Genomic DNA, 23,088 nt, shown 5'->3' with positions numbered 1-23,088 from the left:
ATTAGATGTGCAGAATTTCCTGTGCCTTATTTTCTCTGGTGAATGCAATTCTTGTCATCAGACCCCTAACTACCATATTATACCTAAAACAAGTGCAGATGCGGTGCACCCTAGGTTCAGATGGGAAATATTTTGTGATTCATGCCTGTATTGCCAATTGTGATGATGATTGATGGAGGTTACTACTTCATTGTATTCCCTGATAAAGTCATGAATATTGTTCGTGATGCTGCATTATCAGGATAGGGAGTAACCTCTTAGTAATTTCGGCACAGTGCTTTGGATTTACATGTTCTGGTCATAATCTGTTACTTTTTGTGGCCTGATGTTATGATGTATGTTGGTTTACATTGCCAGGATTTGCATAATATGCCCAACCTTAATGATCTATGTGGTAATATGCTGCAATTTATGCCCTCATGCTAGGATTTATGTTGTTTTGCCTTGTATTTGTCAGGATAACAACATTCACCTTATATGTGCAGTGATAGTGTGGTTTTATAACGTGTGCAATCTATGAATATTTACCCTATTGCGCTACCTACGCTGTTATGATCATTGCCTAGTGGCAAGGTGATTGTGTGATCAACATGATGTCATGATAATTACCTAGTAGGCAAAGTGATGTATGTGATTGTGGTCTAATGTGTTTTTAGTAAAAAACAAAGGATATTTTTACATGACCTTGTTTGGTGTCTCTTTTTGTGGTGTGCCTAGTGTGTCACTGGTGTGTGTGTGTTGCGCAAACGCTTTACACGTTGCCTCTGGGATAGGCCTGGCTGCTCTGCCAAGCTACTGAAGGGGTGAGCAGGGATTATCCTGGGTGTGTAACTCCCTTACCCTAACTAGAGTGGTGGGTTCTGCCTGGCTTAGGGGCATACACTAGCCAACCAGAAACCCCATTGCTAACAGGATGGATATGTATGTGTGTGAAATTACAGAACTGTAGAATAATAGTTGCATAGGTTAGAAAGTCGGTGACTTTGCACTTTCAAGCCAGACTTAAAAATGCATGTGGTTAATGACTGCCCTCCTCCCATCTGTGCTACTACCAGACAAAAGCAACATAAATTATATAATTATCTAAGACACTTTAATAGCATTACATTTTCATGTGTTTGCCCCTAAAAGTTCAACCTCAGGCAGCTGAATACATAAACATGAAGGGTAAGCACTTTTTTGTGGAAGCACAAGCTTCAGTCTCATCCAAACATGTACTCCTGGCTCCTAACATGTGGGCAGAGCCAAATACCCACTCCTGATGATTCTCACGTAATTGTCTGGCAACAGCTGCACTGTCAAGTCAGATCATAAAAAGAAGCACAAGGGGTTACATTAACTGCTCACTGTAGCTTTTTTTAAAAATTATTATCTAAGAGCATAAAGCTGTAAAGTATTCAATTGTGCTTCCACCTGCTTGAAGTTATGATGGTAACATCACAAAATGTAATGATTGAGTGATGAAACTTTTCAAACACTCACCTCCAGCCACAGATCTGGGTTTAATCTATTGTTATTTTGCTAGCCACGTCACCCCAGTTTGGACCTAGCCGTATGCAAATCAGTCCTGACCCTGCTCCCCATGAGAACATTCCAGCCCGAACTGCCAAGCCAGGTCCTCCCTGGACCAGAAACAAGCATCCTGGGACTGGTTTTGGGGCATCACTCCTCATCAGCCGGGCTATCTTAAATCCAGTGTTGCAGCAAACAAGGGACCCACATATGGGCATATTCAGATCATTGTCTGCCACCCTGTCTTTTAAGTAACAGATATTTAGTCAAAGGCTTCTGTCACAGTCGAGCAGTTTGATTATGTCAACATTCCTATGTTCAGTATATAAGCCTTTTATAAATATTGGGCTTACAATGTTTCCATGTCAGGGCCCTGCTATCACACCACTGAAAGCAGCTTATCATATAACAGGGCCAAACAGGTAGCTGAAATGGCTGGGTTCACTTAAAAGCCTCTTTGGAGTTTCAGGCTATCAAGTACATCACCTTAATTACCAGATAAGCAAAAGAGGTAACACTGACCTCAAATGTTCATGGAAGCCATTTTTTTACAGGCAGTCCAGGCAATGTTGAGATATTGCCAAATTGGGCAGGCATATGTTGTAACCATTAAAGCTCGGAATTCAAGCAATCTCATGATACTTGGCAAATCTTACAGCATTTAGCTGGTAAGAAAGGAACACCTTAGTTATCACCACAGAGTCCCTCTTGATACATTTTCTACTGTGACTCTATAATCTTTTTATGACCACATAACAGAGAATAGTATTAGATAGACATCGTTTTGCTTTCCTGCACAAGGCTATCAGCTATTTTTTTCAAATGTAAGCAATCATACTTGGGCGTTGGAGGTTGATTAATAGCTACTGATGGCGAAAACATTGCCCTTTGTGAACTTTTAGTTGCAACAAATAATTAAATGCTTTGGTGATCTTCGACTGTATCCATGTCTAGTCCAGCAAACCTTATTGTAGATCTTTAGTCGACATTGACAAAAGCATTTCCCTCCAGCAAACAGATACCATTAACCTCACATTTTGCCTATGATGCACTGCCAAAGCTTGAGGCAATAACCTATTCGTGCACAGATAATTGTTAATGATCACTTTCAATCTAAGATTTATTTTATAATATTGGGCGTTTCAATTAAATGCCAGTTCACTGACATACTTTGCAATGAGGGCCTCATTCACAAAGAATAGGCATAGGGTAGCACTGCCGGCAGTTTTACTGGGCTGCCCTGCGATAATTTGAAGGGACAGGAATGCACCGTATTTACAAGATACGGTGCATTCCTGTCCTTTCAGCCAGCGCTGGTGCACAATTTGTAGCCCAACGCCAATGCAGGCACCCTTGAACCATGGTGCAAGTGTGTCTGTGTTGCTGGCATGATTATTTTTGTGCAGGAAGGAGCACCTTCAGGCACAAAAAAAATTGTGAGAGGTGTTTTCCTCCTTTTATGTGTGCTGCAGAATGCTGCACACGTGGAAAGAGTTAAAAACAAGAAGAAAATAAAGCACTTCTCCTTGTTACGCCTGCTCTGAGGATGCGTTTGTTTTGGTGCTGCCCCATGTTTCCCTGATGTTGTAAATCTGGGGCAGTGTCAAAATCCATGGGTGTTGCACAGAAACACCCACAGCAATGCCCATGGAACGCCTTCTTGACGCAGAGTAAGGCAGGCAGTTCTTTGCTTTGCCTTACCTTACTCCAATCTATGAGGCCATGCCAAAACCACACAGGGTGGCTTTGCGTTGCCTCTTAAATATAATTGAAAGGCTTGCACCACCGGAGTCATTAAAAGTGACGATCTGGCGGAGCAGACCTCTTATGAATAACCCCCTGAGTTATTACAAACTATTAGTAATGTGTTTGTCCACTATGAGATCTGGTACTCCTTAAACTTTCCATTCAGAGGTCAACAAATTACACAACAAAGCTGTTCTACAAGCTTTATTTAGAGAAAGGAGCGCCCTGCCTTCCTTGGACTGACCTTGATCAGTCCATTGACCAGCCAAGTCCCTCGAGGACCCGCTTCCTGTGTCTGAGGCTTCCTCCCCTACTCCAAGCTCTCCATTTGCACTCTCTCTCCAGGTCTTCTGAGCCAATAAATAGGTGCCCAGGCCCTGCCCTCCTTGGACTTACCTGGACCAGTTCTCCAACTGGCCAAGGTTTTCGCTGACCCAGTTCCTGCTCCTGAGGCTCCCCCCTCTGCTTCAGCCTCTCCAGCTACACTCTCCCTCTCCAGGCTCTTCTGGACACTCTTTTGCCAATTTTCTCACTCACTCTGTGTTCTCTTCTTTCAAACACTGCACATTTACGCTTTTTTTTAACTGATTTCCTCTCTCTGTTATTTCTCTTTCATTCTTGGCCCATTTTGCCTGCTTTCTCTCTCACTTTGTGCTCACTCTTCCACACTTTACACGTTTCACCTCTTTGGGCCTTTTTTTCTTCTATGTGATCTCTATTTATCTCTTTCCCCGTTTTGCACTTCGTGATGTTTTGCCTTCTTTTACTTCTTCTGCCTTGTTCCTTTTTGCTCTTCTGCAATCTCAACGTGCCCGTTTTTCCCACCTTTCACCTCCCATGCCTACTCACTCCTCCCCCTCACAGGACCTTCTTAATGGCGGGCACAGTGCATTATCCAAAGACAAGCCTGTCAACCCTTTCGCGCCTGCACTTCACCCATTACCACGAATCATGGTTTGCCACCCCCTGTGCTGTTTCACAGTGTTTCTCCAGTCTCTTAACCTGGACGCCTTTCGTTGAGCTGCTGCTGCACCACACTACACAGAGCGAGCTTTCACCTGCATCCACTGCCACTTTGTATGCAACTTCATACCACCATGCCTATTCCACCCACTACTACACACAGAACACCTCCCGCCCTCACCTACAAACCTGCACCCCAAGGCAAACTTTCAGGCATGCACCTCAAATCCCGATCAGCAAATACACCACGGAAATATAGGACATCCTGGACAATGATGACCCGACCTCCTGTTCCTTACAGACCACAAGACCACTGACTCATTGTCAGTGAAATTGCTCTCCCTCCCTCGCAGCTCCACAATTAAGTGATTAAGTTAGGCCTTCCCCCGAGCCCCTGCACTCTTGAATGTTGGTGTTCGAGGCCCTCCTCCACCCACGCCTCATCCCTAGTGGTCCAGTGGACCTCTGTCTCCATTCTCTTGCGCCGCTTTTTCTCTCCTTTTTCACTTGTTTTTTTCCCTCCCTTCTATCTTCCCCCTTCACTCGCCTTCTGGGTCTTTCCTCCATTTTCTGTCGTTGTCCCCTCATTTCAAGTTCCCCATTCACTCTCCTTCTGTGTCTTTTCTCCGTTTTTCACTTGTTTTTTACCCTCATCTCAATCTCCCCCTTTCACTCTCCTTCTGTGTCCTCTGTGTCTTTCCTCCACTCTTTCTTGCACTTTTGCTGCCTTATTTCCACTTTTATCTCTCGTTTTGCCTTTTTCCTTTTGCCTTTTCAGACCATTTTTCCCCGCCGCTGCTGCCCCTGTGGGCCCTCCCCCCCAGCGCAACAAGCTCAATCCAGCTCCCCTGCCCGCTTCCGCCTGCCAGCTGTCCAGCTGTCCAGCCCTCCCTGACCCCTACTTAATGGCAGCCATGCAGTGGCCACGCCGCTGGCGCTCCAAAGGCAAGCCCGTCTGCGCCAGTCCGTGACCCGACTGCAACCAGTGCCAGGAACCCTGGATCTCTGCAGCGCCAAGCTACGACCCAGCGGCACTCCACTCTCTCAACCCAGGCCGCAACAACTGCAAGCTAGCATCACCAGCTGACAATCACAGACCCTTCAGCTGTCACTGCTGCCGGCACACCTGCAAAGATAATAAAGGTGATGCCTATGGAGCATTTACAAATATTTTATAGGAACAGATACCATTATTTATCTCTTCCACAATACAATTACGTTTGTAGGAAATGAATCATGAGTTTTTTACTCTCATTTGACTAGCTTGCAATCCACCAAATTCAAAAAATCAACAAAGATCAAGACAATCTAAAAAGATCAAGTAATTGGTTTATATACTTCATTTAATAAACCATGTATTTCTCAAAAGGTTGATTGTCTTTTCTTTTTTATGTTAATACTCTATTTTTTACATATATATATATACACAACTTCAACATATATATACACACATATATACAATATACAAACAAATTTGCTATGTACAAACAAATATAAAGAATCCTTGAACCTTTTTTAGGGTTCTTTGCCCACAATAATATCAAAAAAGGATGTTTTAAATTAATTACAAAAGAACATTCCTTATAACCAGGTCACCAAAACCAAATTTGAGGGAGCATCCAAAGGTATAATCCTTTTTTAACCTTTCCTTGTATTTGAGCTCCTCCCAAATTATTTTATATGTTCAACAAAAATTCTTTTGTAAAGGTGCCTTCCGAACAACAGTCGTCGCGTTTCAGCCTTTCAACATTTTAGGCATCAGGACTTTGGGCAAACAAGGCTCTGCCGTTATATCTTGCATCCATCTGCAGTATAGGTATTATACTCTCCTATCCATCTCAGTTAGACCCTTTGTCAAAACCTCCCTCAGCAAGGTCGAAGTCCTCACTCTTCAAAGGTTCGGTCAAACTAGTATTTCTTTAGTGCATTAGGAGTCGGACATCCCCCCGGACCGCAAAGTTCGGTCAAACCCGTATTTCTTTAGTGCATTAGGAGTCGGACATCCTCCCGGACCGCAAAGTTCGGTCAAACCCATATTTCTTTAGTGCATTAGGAGTAGGACATCCTCCCGGACTGCAAACACGATACCAAGCAACGCCAAGACCACAGACCCAGCGCAACCCGCCCGCAAGAACACAACCGAACCGACGACCCTGCAATGCATCCTCTTCAACGTCTGATCCCTCCACAAACATGCCACCGAAATCTGGGACCTCCTCGACAGCACCACCCTGGACGTAGCATTCTTTACCGAAACCTGGACCAACACCACTTCGGTACTGGACATGGCCATCGCCATTCCCCATTCCTCAAGGATACAAGATCTCCAGGAAGGACCGCCACACTCACCTTGGAGGAGGAATCGCCATCATCCACAAATCCACCCTCCACTGAGCACATTCCCTGATGAGCCCACAGACCTGTTGGAACACCCTCACTCCAAGATACTGGCCAGCCCTACCTCCACCCTCCGAGGAACCCTCATCTACCGACCCCCTGGACCCTGCAGACTTTTCGCCAACTCCATCACGGACATCATCTCCCCGCATGCTATCGCGTCCACCAACTACACCCTACTGGGAGACATACTCTTCCACCTCGATAACCAACTGGACCTCAGCACCACATCCCTCCTGGACAACCTCCATAACATTAGACTCTGCCAGATCGTGACCGAACCCACACACTCAGCAGGACACACCCTCAACCCCCTCTTCACAACAGGACACTACATCACCTTCAACCACAACACTAAACTCCCATGGACTAACCATCGATGAGTCCACTTCACTTTCAGAACACCCAGACACCAGCACCTTCTCCCGCGAAAAAACTGGACCAGAATCACCAACAACCAGCTAACTTCATCACTCAGCAACTCCACCCCAACCATCACGGAAAACAACGACCCCAACACCGCAGCCCAAACCCTGCACAGCGCCAACAACATAGCCTCCCTCAAGAAAAACAACAACACCCACGCCAAGAAAGCTAGATGGCTCAACACAGAACTTTGAGAATCCAGATGCACTTGCCGCCACCTCGAAAAGGTCTGGAGGAAAACCAAATCCACAGAAGCCCACAACAACTTCAGAGCCGCAACCAATGCCCACCACCAACTCATCAGAAAAACGAGGAAAAAAGCGATTGAAGACAGAATCTCCACTCATGCACACAACAGCAAAGAGCTCTTCAGCATCATCAAGGAATCCTCCCAACCCACCAGCGAGTCCACCGACATCCCTCCCTCATAAGATCTCTGTGACAAACTCAGCACCTATTTCCACAACAAAATCAAGAGCATCTATGAATACTTCGACGAAGACAACCAACACACTGAAAACTCACCAACCCCCCCCGACACTCTGAAGCCAGCGATCGACAACTGGACAGCCCTCACCACCGAAGACACACTGAAGACGATGAAGTAAATCCACTCCAGGGCCTCTATGGACCCCTGCTCCACCATATTTTCAACAGACCCACCGACACCATCGCACCCATGCTCTTCTACACCATCAACCACTCCCTGGCAACCGTGTCGTTCCCTGACGACTGGAAACATGCTGAGATCAACCACCTCCTGAAGAAACCCCTTGGCGGACCCTGCCAACCTCAAAAACTACAAACCCATCTCTCTGCTCCCGTTCCCAGCGAAAGTCATCGACAAAGCCATCAATGGCCAACTCACCACATTCATCGAAGAGCACAACATCCTCGACTCCTCCCAAACCAGCTTCAGAAAAAAACACAGTACAGAAACCGCCCTCCTCGCCGCAACAGATGACATCCGTACCTTGCTGGACAAAGGAGAAATAGAAGCCCTCATCCTCCTCGACATCTCAGCGGCGTTCAACACAGTCTCTCCCCGCACCCAAATACGCAGACTCCACGACGCAATGATCCAAGACAAGGCCCTCGACTGGATCCGCTCCTTCTTCTCTGGCAGAACTCAGTGGGTCACACTCCCCCCTTTCCTCTCAGACCCTACACCTACCACCTGCAGAGTCCCCCAGGGGTCCTCCCTCAGCCCTACACTCTTCAACGACTACATGGCTCTGCTCGCCCCCATCGTCAGAACCTATGGACTCAACATTGTGTCATATGCAGATGACACCCAACTCATCCTCTCCCTATCCAACGACCCAACTTTCGAGAAGGCATCGAAGCGTCACCAAATGGATGAAAAACAGCTGCCTACAACTAAACACCAACAAAATAGAAGTACTCATCATGGGCCCAAACCCCGATGCCTGGAACGACACCTGGTTGCCCTCGGAAGCCCGCCCATTCCCAAGGACCACGCACGCAACCTGGGAATCGTCCTGGACTCAGAGCTCAAAATGGACCGCCAGATCAACTCCGTCTCGTCCTCCTGCTTCCACACCCTCCGCCTCCTACGTAAGACCTTCAAATGGATCCCCATCAAACACAGAAAGACCGTCACTCACGCCCTGGTCACCTGCAGGCTCGACTATGGCAACGCACTGGATGCCGGAATAAATAAAAACCTCACCCGCAAGCTACAGAAAATCCAAAATGCCACAGCAAGACTGGTCCTCAACCTGCCAAGACACTGCCACATCTCCCAGCACCTGCACACACTCCACTGGCTCCCCATCGAAGCTAGAGTCACCATCAAGATGCTAACCCACGCTCACAAGGCCCTCCACGACACCGGACCAGCATACCTGAACAGCCGACTCAAATTCCACGCACCCCAAAGGACCCTACGATCAGCCCAGCTCTCCTACGCCGTGGTCCCTCGCACCAGAAAGACCAAAACAGGAGGCCGCTCCTTCTCCTTCCGCATGGCCAGAGCCTTGGAACGACCTTCCGCTCCACCTCAGACAGATAACATCGCTCCCCATCTTCGCAAGAAGCCTCAAAACCTGGTTCTTCGACAGACCCCCTCCTTGATGGACTGGAACCTGCGACCCCTTCCCCCAGCACCATGAGATCCTTACAGCGCAGTAGTCAAGCTTAACAACTACCTGATTGATTGATTGAAACCTGGCTGACCTCTGAAATGGCCTCCGACATCGCCATGGCTAACCTGGCAGAATACAAGCTTGCATGTCAAGACTGCCAAAGCAGAGCAGGAGGAGGAATTGTGATAATATTCAAAGAATCATTCAACAGCAAATAACAGAGAACGTAACCCCCTCACCATAAACTCCAACAACTACATTCTACAAGGAGACTTCAGTTTCCATCTGGATGACTGGAATGACAAAAATGCCACCACGATTCCAGAGAGCCTACGGAACCTGGGACTGACATAGCAAGTCAGAGGACCCACTCATACCTCTGGACATACTATTAAACCAATCTTCACCACTTTCAACGGCCTTGAAATCAACCCAACCCTGCCTCTCACCTGGACTGACCATGCCAAAATCTAATTCCAAATTAGCATCCCACGTCAAACAAAACCCATGACCATAAACCTTGCCAGAGGCAGCAGGAAAAAAGGACAATTTATGGACAGATGCTGAACAATGTCAAACACTCACACCCCAGTCAGAGATCTGGGCCTAAATCCATTGTTTTTTTTGCTCACCATGCAATTCCAGTTTCGACCCAGCCGTATGCAAATCAGTCTTGACCCTGCTTCAAAAGGGAACAGTCCAGCCTGAACTGCCAGGTCAGGTCCTTAATTGACTGGATACAAGCATTTTAGGACCGGTTTCAGGCATCACTGCTCATCAGCCAGGATAGCCTGAATCCAGTGGTATGGCAAGCATGTGACCCACGTCTGGGCATACCAGTGCCACTATGGGTGAAAAATGCAAAAAGAAAAATTGATGGACAAAATGCTGAACAATGTCAAACACTCACCCCCAGTCAGAAATTTGGGCCAAAATCCATAGTTTTTTTGCTTACCATGCCATTCCAGTTCCGACACAGCCATAAGCAACTCAACCTTGACCCTGCTCCGCATGGGAGCTTCATCTTGAAATCCAACTGGCCGCGAAGTAAGCCAACATCAGCCAAACCCCACCAACGACCTCAACAGCGACATCAAATATTTCGATGAGTGGATCAAAACAGATGCTGTCTCATTCGTATCCCGCAAACATCATACAATGAGAAGGACACAGAAACTAGAAAGGTGGTACACTGAGGAACTCCATGCAACAAAACAACACTACAAGCAATTGGAACGAAGTTTAGAATGAACCATCTAGGAAACAACAAAGAGAAATATAAAGCAGCCCTGAGATGATACCACCAGCAATTCAAAGAAACCAAGGAGACATCCTTCCAGAGTGTATAGACAACTGCTCCAATAACACCAAAGAAATCTTCACAGTCATCGAAGACTTCAGCTCACCAGCCTCCACCATAAACAGCATCACCCCCTCACAGGAGCTTTGCAAAAATGTCTCTGATTTCTTCAGCAACAAAATCAAGTTCATCTTCATCAACCTCGACCGCCGGAAGAACCCCTGCACCCTCACCTCTAGCCTTGCCACAAGCAACCACGGAAACACCCTGACTTCCTGGGAAACACTCACCACTGAAGAAACAAACATCATGAAGACCATCTTCTCCAGGGCACCAACATACCTCTGCTTTACCACTTCTTTAATATGATTGCCAGACCCCACTCAATTAGAAAACGTCTTCCACTCGATCTCCCTTCTACCTTATCCAGTCAAGATCAAGGGGAAAGTTATCAACAAGCAACTCGCTTACTCCCTCAATGAACACCAGCACCTAGACACCACACAATCAGGTTTCTGGCCCAACCACAGTGATAAGACTGCACTCACTGCAGCCGCTGACGACATCAGGCTGATCCTCAACTGTGCAGACACTGTGGCACTCATAGCTGACCTCTCAACAGCCTTCGACACGGTCTAACACACCACACTGATCGGAATACTACATGAAAGGGGCATCCTAGGACCTGCCCTCAACGGGATCTGCTCTTTTTTAACAGGATGAACACAAAAGATCAACCTGCCACCCTGCACTTTGGAGGCCAAGAGCCTCATATGTGGAGTCCCCCAAGGATCATCTCTCAGTCTGACGTTATTCAAAATCTGCATGACTCCGCTGGCAGACCTCATCAGATCAGATGTGTTTGTGGAATCTCTTGAATGTAATATATCTTGAAAGGGTCCTTTTATCAATTCCCCAAGCCGAATTATTGTGTTCATTCACATTTGGGTGGAACTTTTTTTTTGTTAACTTCCCCTGGCTGCACACATTTACGATACTTCTACTAAAGCTGTTCAAAGCGTTTAAGCCCCATTCACTGTCAAGATAAGATCTCTTCCCACAGATAAGGCAGACAGCTTCTACCAGCATGCTGGAATGCTTGATTTTTATTACTTAGTTGTGTAAAGCAGATGCTTTTGCCTTAGAATGTTTATGGCATTTCTATTAGTGCCTCAGTACCTTTCTTTGTATTTTGTAGGCATTATCAAATTGATTTTTTTCAACTTAATCTATTTGGTCATTATGATCAAATTCTAAATGTTTTAATAAACATTGCATGTTAAAAATAAAATGTATATACAAGAGCTATGCTATATTTTCCTACTAAATAGGCAGCCACAAGTGCAGTTACCTTGTAGACAATAGGGTAATGATTCGAATGGTGCAGCAGGTACAGTAGCACTAGACCCAAGAGTTATCAGAACTCCTCTAAACACATCATATTGCTATATTTGTCTACTAATCAGGCAGTTACAATTGCAGTTGCCTTGCAGTTAAAAGGGACTTGATTTGAATGGTACAGCAGGTGCAGTGGCACCAGGGCCAAAAGCTCTAAGGACCCCACTAAACTCAGATTATTGCCTTTCTTTACAGCTAAACAGCAGCCACAAGTGCAGTTATCTACCAGGCACTAGGGTCCTTATTTGAATGGTGCAGCAGATGCAGTGGCACCGGGCTTAAATGCTGTCAGAACTCCTCTAGACACATAATATTGCTATATTTCACTACTAAACAGGCAGTTACAATTGCAGTTTCTTTGCAGACGAAAGGGGCTTGATTTCAATGGTGCAGCAGGTACAGTGGCACTTGGGCAAAACGTTGTCATAACTCCACTAAACACCAAATATTGCTATATTTTACTACTAAACAAGCAGTCACTGGTGCAGTTAGCTTGTAGGCAACAGGGTCATTAACTGAATGGTACAGCAGGGGCAGTGGCACCGGGCCCAAAAGTTGTCAGAACTCTTTTAAACATGTACTATTGCTATTACATCAAGTAATTCTAATATTTCCCTCATCCATTTCATTTTTCAAAATATTGCTATTACTTACCAGCAATATACCACTAGTAACAGCACAATATATTGCCTTTCAGAACTCCTTTAAACATGTAATACTGCTATTACATCAAGTAATTCTATTATTTCCCTCTTCCATTTCATTTTCAAAATTTTGCTATTACCTACTGCCACTAAACCACTAGTAACAGCACAATATATTGCCTTTTTGTACATAAGCAAAGCCATAACACTTTAACAGACTTTCTGTAACGTATATTGTACAACTACTCAGCAAACTACAACATACAACAAAATTTATCACATAGGTGAATCCTAATGCATTTACCTATGCTTGTTAAGTTTGGGTGACTTTTGCGGTATTTTGTCAGACTCGGGGTTTGTGCACCAAACAAAAGCCATACTTATTGACTTTATCTGCGGTTCTTTGCACTACTCGCCTTGACCATTTCCCTGCATATTATTCGTCTTACCACGATTATTGCTCAAATGTTAAAAGCAGTCTTACATAAAGATATCCTTCGCAGAGCATCCAATAAAGGAGCGTCTGAGGGACTGAAAAATAACACCAACTGGTATATTTGAGCCAAAAAGGTTCCATTCAGTCCACTACAATAAACATCAAGCAGTCCAGGATAAAACATCTACATCCAATATTATTTAATATTGTGAGTATATTTCAGTAAGTAAGGTATTTGATACAGATGGATAACTGAGGAACTGGAAAAGAGGAAACAGAGTAGGGCAGAACAAAACACTGTATAGTAATTCTGCCTTCATGTCAAGCCTGTGGCACAAAACACAGGTCCCACCCACCATGCAGATGCATGCTTCAGGCACTGGGAAATACATTTTAAGGCACAAATTAAGTATTACAATGGTGATCTTAATGTTTTGTAATTTATTGCTGTGAAAATCTGAAAACATTATTCATTTGACCATGTAACGTGTAAATGATTTCAAATTATTCTTCATTTTTAGATCCTGTTGTTTGAATTTTCTGAACAAGAAGCTCTGCAGAAATTTCTCTATGATCACATACATTGTGTAAGTAAGAACTAATTATTGACTGTTTATGATGATAGTTAGGCCTGCCCAAGAATCTCTGGCGAAACAATGGATTCTTTATTTTTATGGATCCCAGAAATCCTTAGGAAACACAGCAGCGAAGATGAAATGCATGCACCCCCAAATAAAAAGAGCCATCTTCTAAAGCTGCAAAATAGGAAAATGTAATAAAAGTGGGAGGACGCATGTGAGGGTCTTCCCTCTGTACATTAATGCATTCCAAGGCGAATGCAGTTGATTTATATTGAGATTTTCACTTTAAACTCTGCCAGCCAACAACTTATTTCTAGGGGGGAAAACCTTAACAAAGGCTCGCCCAGCCCTCATAGACCCCCTGTGGCTAGGGCCTTGCTTAGATGCTTAGTTCACAGTGTTTCTTCTCTCCAGCTTCCATCCAGACTCATTTACTGACACTACCTCTCATTGGCCTCAGCTCTCAATTTTTTCATTATCCATCAGTAGTTACTCCTCTCTTTTCCTCATCTCATCTGCTTCAGCCAAAACACTCCTCTGTACTCCAGTTGAAGCCGAACTCCTTCTTCATTCTTGCCGTTCATGACTCTTGGTCTTCTTTACGTCTTTGTAATCTTTTGGGCTGGGTGTCCTTGGAGTGACCCACCCTATCGATGGACCACTGGGGCTCAATCACCAACTTGTGCAAAACACATACCCAAATATAATAAATAATTATAAAATACCCCAGGACTGCTTCTATCACTTTTAACTGCATATTTCTGTTTCCGTCAAGATGAAGTAACTCAAGCTATACAAATGCTCTATAACAATAAACAGTCACACCATAAACCAGCACAGCAAATGCCTGCAAGCTGTCACTAAATTAACCTCTGCTTAACCCTCCGGTAGCTTGGCACAAAAGCAATCAAGCTTAATTTACAGGCACTGTGTATAGTATATTTGCAGCACACAAAGAGTAATAACATGGAAACACAACATAAGAAAAATCCCAACCCAATTTAGAATAATAGGACACATTTTATTTCATAAAATGTCACCAAAACGAATTACATCCAGTCAGCAAAACTGCAGTTATGAATTTTTACGTGTTTAGTAAAATCTGGTACCTAAAATATCAAAGAGCCAACTGTGAGTATCTGGTCTCACAAGACCGGTGCAAAGTTAAAAGTTAAGACCAACCACGATGGGGAAGGGGCCAGACATAGAAAGTGGATTGGGCCCGATCTCGGAATACTTTCGGCCGAAAAGCAATACACCTTGGGCAGATCAATTGGCAGGTCAGTCCCGGTCTTCTATTACTTCTCAGCTCAGTTTTTGGTGAAAACTTTTCCAAGTCCAAACTTTTAGGGTTAGACAGAAGCAGAACCTCAAATACCACTTCTAAGGTTCCAGGATTTGGAGGGCACCACTTGGGGGGTTTGTACTTACTCCAGCAGATGTCTGGTGCAGGGTTCAAGGTCTCTGGAGCTTGGTATGTCCCTCTAGCTCCCACAGGAGGTCAGCCAACTAGCTCTTTGGAGTCATTTATGGTGGCATTTGGTTCAAGGAGATGGTCCTGTTCTCATTCAAGCTGCAAGGCAGGCCTGCAAGAAACAGTGCAAACCTCTATTAGCTGGCAGTCATTCAAAAGTCTTCCATAGGTCCAGGAGTATACTGAATAGGTGATCTGGAGGTCCAATATTTATACTTAGTGCTAGCCTTTGAAATGGGGGGATTCCATATAATAACATCTGGTTCTGGAATGTTCTTCCATTCCCCTGCCAAGGCTCCAAGAGTTCTTGGGTGAAAAAAGACTACCATCAGGTTCCTTTGAGAGTGCTGCAGACAAGCCCTTTGAGGTGTAAGTTGGGTGGGGAACAGCTCTGCCCCAGCCATCTTGACAGGTTTGTCCATCCTGACAACACCTAGTCCCCTTTTGGTTCACTGTCGGAGAAGAATACACAAAGCCAATTAGCAGAGTCATTCTCAGTAATGTGATCCAGGACACTTAGAGAAGAGATCAAATGGTTACGGCAAGAAAAGGCCTACTTACAAAAAGTGACAATTTTTAGAATCGTAAGTTAAAATCTGAGTTTACCATTAAGGAGGATTTTAGATAACAATTCATAAGAGTACCAAACATAACAATCCTGCCTGTTCTCAAACAAAAGTTAGCACTTATGAATATAATAAGGTAACCCAATGTTATCCAAAGGGAGAGATAGGCCTTACAGTATTTGAAAACGACTTTAAGAGTTTTTCATTACCAGGACATGTTCAACTTCAACCCACGTGTCCTACTTTTTTCATATAAATGCACACTGCCCTATGAGTTTATAGGGCCTACCTTAGGGGTCCCTTATATGTATTAAAATGGAAAGTGTAGGCCTGTTAAATAGTTTATTTTGCCAGATAGAATTGGCAGTGTAAAACTGCACTACAGGTTGCAATGGCAGGCTTGAGACATGTTTTAAGGTGCTACTTTAGTGAGTGCTACGGACCACCTAGAAGCTTTTACTTTACAGAACCTGGGTGCATGTAGTACCATAAACTTGAGACTTACAAGTAAAATAAATGTGCCATCCAAGTGTAGGTCAATTTTGCAATGTTTTAGGGAAAGAGCAGAAGCACTTTAGTTCTGGTTAGGAAGGGTAAAGTGTGCAGAGTCCTAATACCAAAAAAAAACAATTCAAAAACAATAGGGGTGAAGGCAAAATATTGGGGTGACCCTGCAGAGAAAGCTAGATCCAATGCAACTCTCCTCCAGCCAAAGGCTAGGTTAGAGTAATCAATACCTTGATAGTCTTCCATATTTAGGCAATCGAACATGGACAGTGGGCCTCTTCTTTAGTGGCACACGTTAGCTCCATGCTACCTTCTGAACCTAGTTGGATCACCCTGTCAAAACTCTTTTGAGCTACAGGGCTGCTGACCCATTGGGGAGCCCTTCTTCTCACCTGTGAAACCTAACTGTGCAGCTCTTAGACTTAATTTGTTCACAAATGCATCCTAATAAGCAGACAGTACAACGATGCCCAACACAGTGAATTGGTCCATTTCGCCTCTTGGATCAGACTTCTGTCTCCAATCCAAGGAAAACTCTGTAAATAAAAAGAGCAACCAGCAGAAACCACTAACAGCTGTTATAGTCAAGACCCAGGCCCGGGCCATCCACGGCCAGGTCGAGACTCAAAGTAGAGGCCTTTGTGTAGGCCTCACTTCAAGCCTTCAGCCTGGCAAGGAGTTCCCTACCTGCTCTTGAGGATTGTCTGACCGTTGAGGTTTCTCAGAGTGGGGAACAACTGCCCTGAATGTTAGGCGCCGTACTTCTACTATCGTTTCCGCCAGTTCAAAAGTTGTATCATGAGACTGGTCACTTAACACTGGGCTGGTACCTTGAGGCTGCGCAGGTGCCTGGCAAGCCAGGACTTCCAAGGTGGAACCACCACCCCCTCAAGGGTGACACATGCTGTCTGTGTCATGCAGGGATCTGCTTGCTTGGTACAGGTATCTGGCCCTCTGTCACTGTGACAGTACAGGGAGTACCTCTAGGTCAGAAGTGGCATCACCAGTATTAGTCATGGTGTGCTCTTTTCTCAGGGCTGGAAACCCCTGTGCACTGTCTCCTCTTCCTGCCCCTACATCGAAGTCTTTGTTAGGGAGTAGTACTCCCAGAAATCTGTGCTTTCAGGGCAACCAAGGCGGCTGCCCCACCCCCAGCTTTTCTAACATTGGTGGTAATTAATCTCCCAGAATTCAGACAGTGGGCATCTGTGAACTAATTATATTCTTCCTTTCAGTCACATCCTCACCATATTCCAGGGACACCAGAGCCATAGGATGAAGGACGTCCCGCACATTACCATACAAGCGTGTCTGATGTACTGATCCCTGGAAACCAAACTTTCCACCACCATGGTCTGGCTGGCAACAGTATCTCTCAGAGCAGTGAGAGTGATCCCATCCATTGTAATCTGATGAAAGTGATGGCTCCCATCCTCAGGGATCACAAACCTACCCTATGAACCTACCTCCCAACTAAGGGAGACTGGGGCACTTTCTACCCTTTGCTTCTGGTGATCACGTACGCGTAAGGCCACATTGACAACCCCTGTATAGTTCCCACCAGTGGGCATTTTTTAGATCAGGCAGTGTCCCCCTGCTTGTGTCCTAGCTGAGAACAATCAAAGCACTGGGGTTGGAAATGTGGCAACCTGTGCCACCACCCATCAGAACCATCCCCCTATTTCTCAGAAGGGGGTGGCAACCATTTCATCCGACCTTATTCTGAGACCTGTCTGTGTCTCCCTGGTACTCCCCATCACTCTGCTGGGGGAAAAATGTATCACCCTTCTTGAGGTTACTCCCAGTTACATTCTTGTGGACCCTGGTGCTAAGCCAGTGGTACGTCTCTCCTTAGCAAGAATCCTGGAGTCAGTGGACTCACTATCCACTAGGTGTTGGGACAGTATCGCAAATAATTACTGAACTTGTGCTCTCTAGCAATCAGGTTGTGCATCGCTTTGTGATCATTCACATCACTGCCCTTCCCCCATCTGCCCAGTGCCTTGCAAAATAAATCTACATAATCCACCCAGGACTGGTGAGGCAGCTTCTGGCTGTCACTAAACTGCCTATACTTCTCAGTGACGAGGCCATACTTTCAGACAAAGGTTTCCTTCATTAGGGGACACCTCATCCCATCTCCCTTCCCTAGGGCCAGTAATGCATCCCTTCATTCTATGGGAATATGCCTCCAAAGACTGGATCCACATTCCTTCTCAGGTAAATTTCCTCTAATTTAGACGCATATATGTTGAGCTTATCAAGTTCAATTGGGAGGTCAGCAATAAAGATATTAAATCAAATTTGATGTCAGATTATTTTTGGGATTTTTAGTTTTGCACAAATCACTGAGTGGCAATGCACAAACATAAGCACTGAATCCCATCACTGCTACTAATGCAAAATGAAATTGGGTTGTTTGAGGGGGTACAAAAATCTACTCCAGCAACAACCACAATCCCTGTCAGGGTGAACCACAAAAGTCACAAAATTAACGTGGCTTCACCTCTTGGAGCTTGGCACATTGGCACAAAATAAATGAGGCTTAACTTAGAGGCACTGTGCAAAGTATTTGTACAACACACATATAGTAATAAAGTGAAAACACAACACAAGAAAAATCACAAACCAATTTAGGTTAGGATACGTTTTAATAAATAAAATGACATCAAGGCATATGAAAGGCAATCAGTAGAACAGATGTTATTACTTTTTAAAGTATTTAGTGAAATCTAGAGCCTAGGAGATCAAAGTGCCATCCGCGTGTATCTGGTTGCGTGAGACTGGGACAAAGTCAAAAGTTAAGGCTGACGGCGATGGAGCACTGCTCAGATACACAAGACTCCTTTATGTAATGGGGCACACTGACATCCCAGCAACCTGGGTTTTTATGTCCAAACAATTCAGTGCATTCATTGCCAGGCCCATCAATACAAAATTTGCAGTGTTTTTGGGTACATGACCCCAAAACCATGCATTGGTTTCCATGGCCGCATAAGGTCTGTTGTGGTGAAGTCTGTGAGGTGGGCTGTGCTTTGATTAAAGATTATGACACCTTCTGAGCAGAGGCAGCCAGTGCTAACTAGTTGTTTAGAATTTTAAAGCTAGATAGATGCACTGCCACTGATTAAATCGACTGCCACCCTGCTGCCAAGGGCTAGACATAGAAACCGAAGCTCCACTCCTGCTTGAAGAAGAACACTAACATCAAAGCTGAGAATTACCGATTCCCTGTTGGCTGTGAGCAAGGCAAGCCTAAGTCCCAACAAAAGCTCTGCTGACATTGCCTTGCTCCACATGTGTGGAAGGCACCAACCAGCCAAAGGCAACTAAACTGGAGACACAAAGGTTAGTAGCCCACTCTTCACCCCACTAGGAGTCAGAAGAGGGCTTCTCCAAGAAACCCACACCTTCAAACTCCGTTTGTTTCTGTTGGCCAATCAGCTGCCTGCCCCTCTAATCACATCTCAATGTTGGTCCCCCAAGTGTGGGGCACCTAACTAGGAAATAGATATGTATTAGTTAGTCTGACCCATAAACATGCCCCACTACCACCCGCAGTATTAAAGATACCAGCACCCCATGTACTATTTTCTTTCTCAAAGCCGAAGTGGGATATTTCACCAGTTGTTTATAAAAAACAGAAAATGCTGCATAGAACCACTGGTACTGACACAGAGAGCTGTGGAGTCAGTAGACTGACTGGGCCAATAAGACACTACACGTTAAGGCCCTATAACCAGTAGGACAGAGTGTTGCACACAGGTGGGATTACATCTGGCCAGGTGTTCCCACATCTGAATTTTTCAGGTGCAGGAACACTGGGTCAGAAATGTGATTGATTAAAATCGTATAAGGCTCAGGTTGTAGGATCAGCGAAGCCCTGGCCCCAGCCTGTCCCTCCCCCTAGGACACGGAGGACATTGATCAGTTACCCTGTTAGCCCATAGAATCCCTGCATGCCACTGTTCCCTTACCTTGACCTGTCCCATTTACCACCTGTTCAGAGCAGGGTATAAGTCTGCGTACCCGTCTGCATGGAATAGGGAATACTATGCGTAATTTGACCCACGAAAACCAGATGGACTCATGAACATTCTCCATTCTAGGAGGATTACTGGGGAATAACCGGATTAAGTTGAAGAGCTAGATTCTATTATGGTGGGGCTCAGGAAAGTATAGAAACCTGATTTTTCATACTTTCAAGATGGTTTTCATGTTCCTTGTGGATGCATGGAGAGGAAAACAAAGCAAGCGCAAAAAAAAAAAAAAAATCTAAGAAAAAACCTCAAAGCTCACTCCATGCAGTAGTGTATACAGGTTTATTTGTAGCAGAGGGGTGAAGCTGTTTGCGCCAAGACCGTAAAATGCAACAGACGTTCCTTTATCCAAATATTGAGTAAAAGTAGTGGCAAAGGAAACGTTAATCTTTTCATTTACCCTACCATACTGTAAAATTCAGTCTCATTTATGACGTTTATTTTTAATTAGACTATTACGGTTTGAGTGACACAATAGTTTGAAGTAGGCATTGCTGATTTGTGTACCTTCATTTAGACGGGTAGGTGGCCAATAAATTGGAGGCCCATAGTTGATGACGTTTATGTTCCTTTTTTCTAGCTGAATGGTGTGTGGTGTTTTGAAAAACTAACTAGCGCAATTGAGAAGGTTATTATGTCTGTTTTAAACAACTGTGTGAGACATTAGACCTTATAGTCACAGGTTTGAAATATGGGGCCCGATGTAGGTAATCCCAGATTACCGATTCTTAAATACCGAATCATACCGATTTGGTATTTAAGAATAGGCAAATGGGATGTAGGTAATTTTACCGAAAAAATTACTGAATCGAAAAGTTTCGGTAATTACCGAATCGGTAAACACCGATTCGGTAATTGCCATTCATTCCTATGGGCCTGGAGGCCCATAGGAATGAATGCCAATTACCGAATCGGTATTTACCAATTCGGTAAAAGGGGGAAACATTGAAGGGTGGCAGGGTGTCACTTTGACACCCTGTTGCACCCCTCAATTGTGTATGGATGCACATGTTGCAGACATGTATGTGTGCAACCTGTCACTGTTGGAAAAGCATAAAAAATGCTTTTTCCAAGGTTTTCATTATTTACCACCAACTTGTAGTTGGTGGTAAATAACGAATCCTAAAAGGGGAAAAGCACTCATTTGAGTGCTCCCTACATAGCAAAATTGGTAATTTACCGATTCGGTATTTTAAGGAATCGGTAATTTACCGATTCCTTAAATACCGAATCAGTAAATTACCGAATCAGTAAAATGCCCACCTACATCTCATTTTCCAAATAACGGTCGGTAACGACCGGTATTTGCCTACCTACATCTGGCCCTATGTCTCGGGCTTCTCTGATTCATAATAAAATGAAGGCAAAAAAGCATTGAGTGAAATGCTTGAATTATTCTGAGCCAGTGGCAAATTTGTGTGGGCAGCATTCCACCCAGTAGACTTTCGCTGACTGTGCCACTACAAACAGGGAATCAGTTTAAACAAATTACACTTAGTCCTTCTCCAGTAGGATCAGTCAAAACTGCCAGGTCACATTTCCTCTGAATGGAATAAAAGTAAACCAGAAGCTGATTTGGCCTTTTTGGGAGTCATTAGCGAGAAGTGTCTTTAGTCTTTAGTTTTGTTGTCATGGTATCCTTGTCTGTGCAAGACTCTAACACTTGGGTGGGGGGCATGGCTAAAACATATGTGTGGAATGCTTCAATTAATCTCAGCTGATGGTAATTACAGTAGGCCACCCTCCAGTCAATTATATTTTGTTATCTGTGCCAGTACAGACACAGAGACAGTCTTAATCAACCCTTGTCCTCCTCCAATAAGAGCAGCCAGCCCAAACTGCTAGACCACAACCCTGTAAATGGTAACAAAAGCAACACTGCACTGCCCTTGCCTGGTTTCAGCCTTTCCAAAATGGACAGAGTATCTTGAGTCCTTTGGAAGAGCAAACATGGGAGACATTTTTGGACACACCATTGAGCTTAGGGCATCTCACCTAAAAATAAAAAAATATGATCAATGAAATGCATGGATTCATTTCAGACAGTGGTATTTACTTCACGCTTCGCTGCAATCTGTTTTTTTTCTTTTGGTCACTGTGCCACTAGAGACTGCTCAGCTATCTGCAAGTCAACCATTAATGAGATATATTTGTTGTAAGAGCATTTCAAATACTAATCAATAATCCTAAATGTACTTAAAGTTGTGGGCAGTTTCTAAAATTGGAATATCGCAAGTACTTGTAATAAACAAGTTTGCTTCCAAGCGGAAGAACTGTAATTTATTTTCTCCAATTTAGATGTGTAATTGTTTTCCTCTTCCCTATTTTACAGTTCAAAAAGGAAGGAAGCCACGGTGTCATCCTATTTCTGTATAGTTTGCTTTTGTCTCGAACATTTGCAAGGTAAATGTTTAGCTGCTTAAAATATTGGCATTCATTTTTCATCATAACAAAAAAGTTATTGTAATGTGTATTTTATTACGACTTAAATAGTGAAGTGTTTCACACATATCGAATGAAAGGGTATGATGCAATATAGAAGGGCTATGAACACTACCACTGTATTATTAAGGGCATCACTTAGAGGTTGGGAATGGGACAACCAACAAAAATTGGTGATTGTCCTAACTGGGACCCTCTTTTCTCCACCACCTCATTTAGAAGTTGGAGTTTGTTGTTCTTCTTATGTCAGATCAAATGTTGGCTTATAATTTGCTGATGCCATTTCAGGAATATTTTGCCCTGGATGCCACCCGCACACCTTTGCTGGACAGGAACAAACTAATTATGTACTTTGATTTTCTGTGGCCCATTATCTCTTTATGGCATCACATGTTGACCGGCATCCTCTGATTTTGTTGAAACTGGTTTGATCATACTGATGGAAGTAATTGTACAAAAAAAGGCAGCTGCACCAGCTGTAATCCCGGATTTAGTCAATGGCTGCCTCTGAGTCACTGCCGGCTTATTGACCCGGCAGATCACCTGTC

At 44.3% G+C, this 23,088-nt stretch overlaps 1 protein-coding gene across 1 annotated transcript in view; it reads left to right on the top strand.

The window, feature by feature from the left end:
• Positions 1-23,088, top strand: part of MINDY4B (MINDY family member 4B) — a 426,393-nt gene that overhangs the window by 372,558 nt on the left and 30,747 nt on the right. The window contains exons 8-9 of the mRNA XM_078666102.1: positions 13,452-13,517; positions 22,431-22,501. Coding sequence (XP_078522228.1) covers positions 13,452-13,517; positions 22,431-22,501 — 137 coding nt within the window. The remainder of the gene's footprint in view (positions 1-13,451; positions 13,518-22,430; positions 22,502-23,088) is intronic.

This window comes from Lissotriton helveticus, chromosome 11, assembly GCF_964261635.1.
Source record: "Lissotriton helveticus chromosome 11, aLisHel1.1, whole genome shotgun sequence".
Classification (NCBI taxonomy): domain Eukaryota; kingdom Metazoa; phylum Chordata; class Amphibia; order Caudata; family Salamandridae; genus Lissotriton; species Lissotriton helveticus.
This window is presented reverse-complemented; position numbering and strand designations above follow the sequence as displayed.